At 45.6% G+C, this 2,742-nt stretch overlaps 1 protein-coding gene across 1 annotated transcript; it reads right to left on the bottom strand.

Moving 5' to 3' along the window:
* Positions 1-881: 881 nt before the first annotated feature.
* On the bottom strand, positions 882-2,153 carry LOC135479859 (adhesive plaque matrix protein-like). The gene has a single exon (XM_064759764.1). It carries the CDS (start codon positions 2,151-2,153, stop codon positions 882-884), a length of 1,272 nt encoding a protein of 423 aa, XP_064615834.1.
* Between the last annotated feature and the right edge of the window lie 589 nt (positions 2,154-2,742).

Here is a 2,742-nt window from a genome sequence, read left to right as displayed (position 1 = left end):
TTCACTTCCTACCTTCACCGGGCGATTTTACTTTCAGACGATGGACATCAGGATGATGGTTTTAATGGGCTTCCATAGAAAAATTCCTGTCAGCCTAGTGTGTGCTACCTAGAAGGATAAACAGGCGATGCTATTGTCAAAATATTATGAATCTGAAGTGCGGTATTATTTTGCATAGACATACATGTATGTGATATAAATATCAGATTAATATTAGGCATATGTTGATACACTGGACACGCTACACGTAAACCCTCTCATGTCGTCTATACACAGGTATATACGTTGCTACACACACCTCAAAGAAAATGTCAGAATTACGCCGCACATGATAGAGAGAGCAGTGCCGACTGAAGGGGTTAACCAAAAGTAATATCAGTATATGAAATACAATATAGAGGTAGAGTTGTGGGCCGCCCGAATGGAAGTTAGTATGTTACTTGACACTTTAGCGTAGACATGTGTCGTCCACTCGTAAAACTGCCATCGGTCATCAGCCAACAATTCTTGAGTATGATGTTAAACGTATGATAGTCCTTACCTCTTTCAGAATGTATGTCAAGGTCACAGTATGTATGTCAAGGTCACAGTACGTGTGTGACCAGGACATGTGTGACCAGGCTATGTGTGACAGTTTTATGTGTAACTGGGTATTGTGTGACTTTATTTTATGTGTGACTGAGGTTTATTTGCCTTTTCATGTGTGACAGTTTTCTGTGTAACTGGATATTGTGTGACTTTATTTTATGTGTGACTGAGGTTTATTTGCCTTTTCATGTGTGACAGTTTTCTGTGTAACTGGGTATTGTGTGACTTTATTTTATGTGTGACTGAGGTTTATTTGCCTTTTCATGTGTGACAGTTTCATGTGTAACGGGGAATCATGTGGCCTTTACCTGTATACCTGCGTATTGTGTGGCCTGTTTATGAGTGGCTAGTCCTTGTGTGACCATTCTGTGTGTGGCTGGATACTGTGTGGCCTGTTTATGAGTGGCTAGTCCTTGTGTGACCATTCTGTGTGTGGCTGTGTATTGTGTGGCCTGTTTATGAGTGGCTAGTCCTTGTGTGACCATTCTGTGTGTGGCTGGGTATTGTGTGGCCTGTTTATGAGCGGCTACTCCTTGTGTGACCATTCTGTGTGTGGCTGGATATTGTGTGGCCTGTTTATGAGTGGCTACTCCTTGTGTGACCATTCTGTGTGTGGCTGGGTATTGTGTGGCCTGTTTATGAGTGGCTAGTCCTTGTGTGACCATTCTGTGTGTGGCTGGGTATTGTGTGGCCTGTTTATGAGTGGCTAGTCCATGTGTGACCATTCTGTGTGTGGCTGGGTATTGTGTGGCCTGTTTATGAGTGGCTAGTCCTTGTGTGACCATTCTGTGTGTGGCTGGGTATTGTGTGGCCTGTTTATGAGTGGCTAGTCCTTGTGTGACCATTCTGTGTGTGGCTGGGTATTGTGTGGCCTGTTTATGAGTGGCTAGTCCTTGTGTGACCATTCTGTGTGTGGCTGGGTATTGTGTGGCCTGTTTATGAGTGGCTAGTCCTTGTGTGACCATTCTGTGTGTGGCTGTGTATTGTGTGGCCTGTTTATGAGCGGCTACTCCTTGTGTGACCATTCTGTGCGTGGCTGTGTATTGTGTGGCCTGTTTATGAGTGGCTAGTCCTTGTGTGACCATTCTGTGTGTGGCTGGGTATTGTGTGGCCTGTTTATGAGCGGCTTGTCCTTGTGTGACCATTCTGTGTGTGGCTGTGTATTGTGTGGCCTGTTTATGAGCGGCTAGTCCTTGTGTGACCATTCTGTGTGTGGCTGTGTATTGTGTGGCCTGTTTATGAGCGGCTAGTCCTTGTGTGACCATTCTGTGTGTGGCTGTGTATTGTGTGGCCTGTATATGAGCGGCTAGTCCTTGTGTGACCATTCTATGTGTGGCTGTGTATTGTGTGGCCTGTTTATGAGCGGCTACTCCTTGTGTGACCATTCTGTGTGTGGCTAGGTATTGTGTGGCCTGTTTATGAGCGGCTAATCCTTGTGTGACCATTCTGTGTGTGGCTGTGTGTTGTGTGACCTGTTTATGAGCGGCTTGTCGTTGTGTGACCATTCTGTGTGTGGCTGGATACTGTGTGGCCTGTTTATGAGTGGCTAGTCCTTGTGTGACCATTCTGTGTATGGCTGGGTATTGTGTGGCCTGTTTATGAGTCGATCGGTGTGAGTAAGTAAGTGGTTTAACGCCGTTGAACTGTTCAGTTATATGACGACGAAGGAGTCCTTAGAGTGCATGTAATGTGCCTCCTTCTTGCAGGACGCATTTCTACTGGTCTTTTATATTGTGCTGCGTCACTGAGACGACTTACGGAAGGCAAGTAAGCTGCCCCACCTGACACATTATACTGACACGAGCCAACCACTCGTTGCACTATCCCCTCAACTCTGACCGCCAAGCGAGGAACTTCTTTTAAAGTCGTAAGTGTGACTTGACCCAGATTTGACGCTGGATCTCTCATCAGGCTCCCGAAGCAGACTGTCTACCGAGTGAGCCAACGGGGCCCGGTCTGGTTGTTTTTTTGTGTGACCTTTTTATGTGTGGCTGGGTTTTGTTTTACCCTTTTATGTGCGGCTGGGTATTGTATGGACCTTTTGTGTGTGGTTATGAATTGTGTGATTTTTTATTTGAGGCTAGGTATTGTGTGATCTTTTTTACGTGTGGTTGGGTATTGTATGGGCCTTTTTTATGTGCGGTTATGTATTTG

Source organism: Liolophura sinensis, chromosome 12 (genome assembly GCF_032854445.1).
Source record: "Liolophura sinensis isolate JHLJ2023 chromosome 12, CUHK_Ljap_v2, whole genome shotgun sequence".
Classification (NCBI taxonomy): domain Eukaryota; kingdom Metazoa; phylum Mollusca; class Polyplacophora; order Chitonida; family Chitonidae; genus Liolophura; species Liolophura sinensis.
The sequence above is the reverse complement of the archived record's forward strand: the minus strand, read 5'-3'. Positions and strand labels throughout refer to the sequence as shown.

Bases quoted from the DNA above. Each gene is read 5' to 3' on its own strand.
- LOC135479859 (XM_064759764.1), bottom strand. From the start codon at position 2,153: ATGGTCACACAAGGACTAGCCACTCATAAACAGGCCACACAGTATCCA.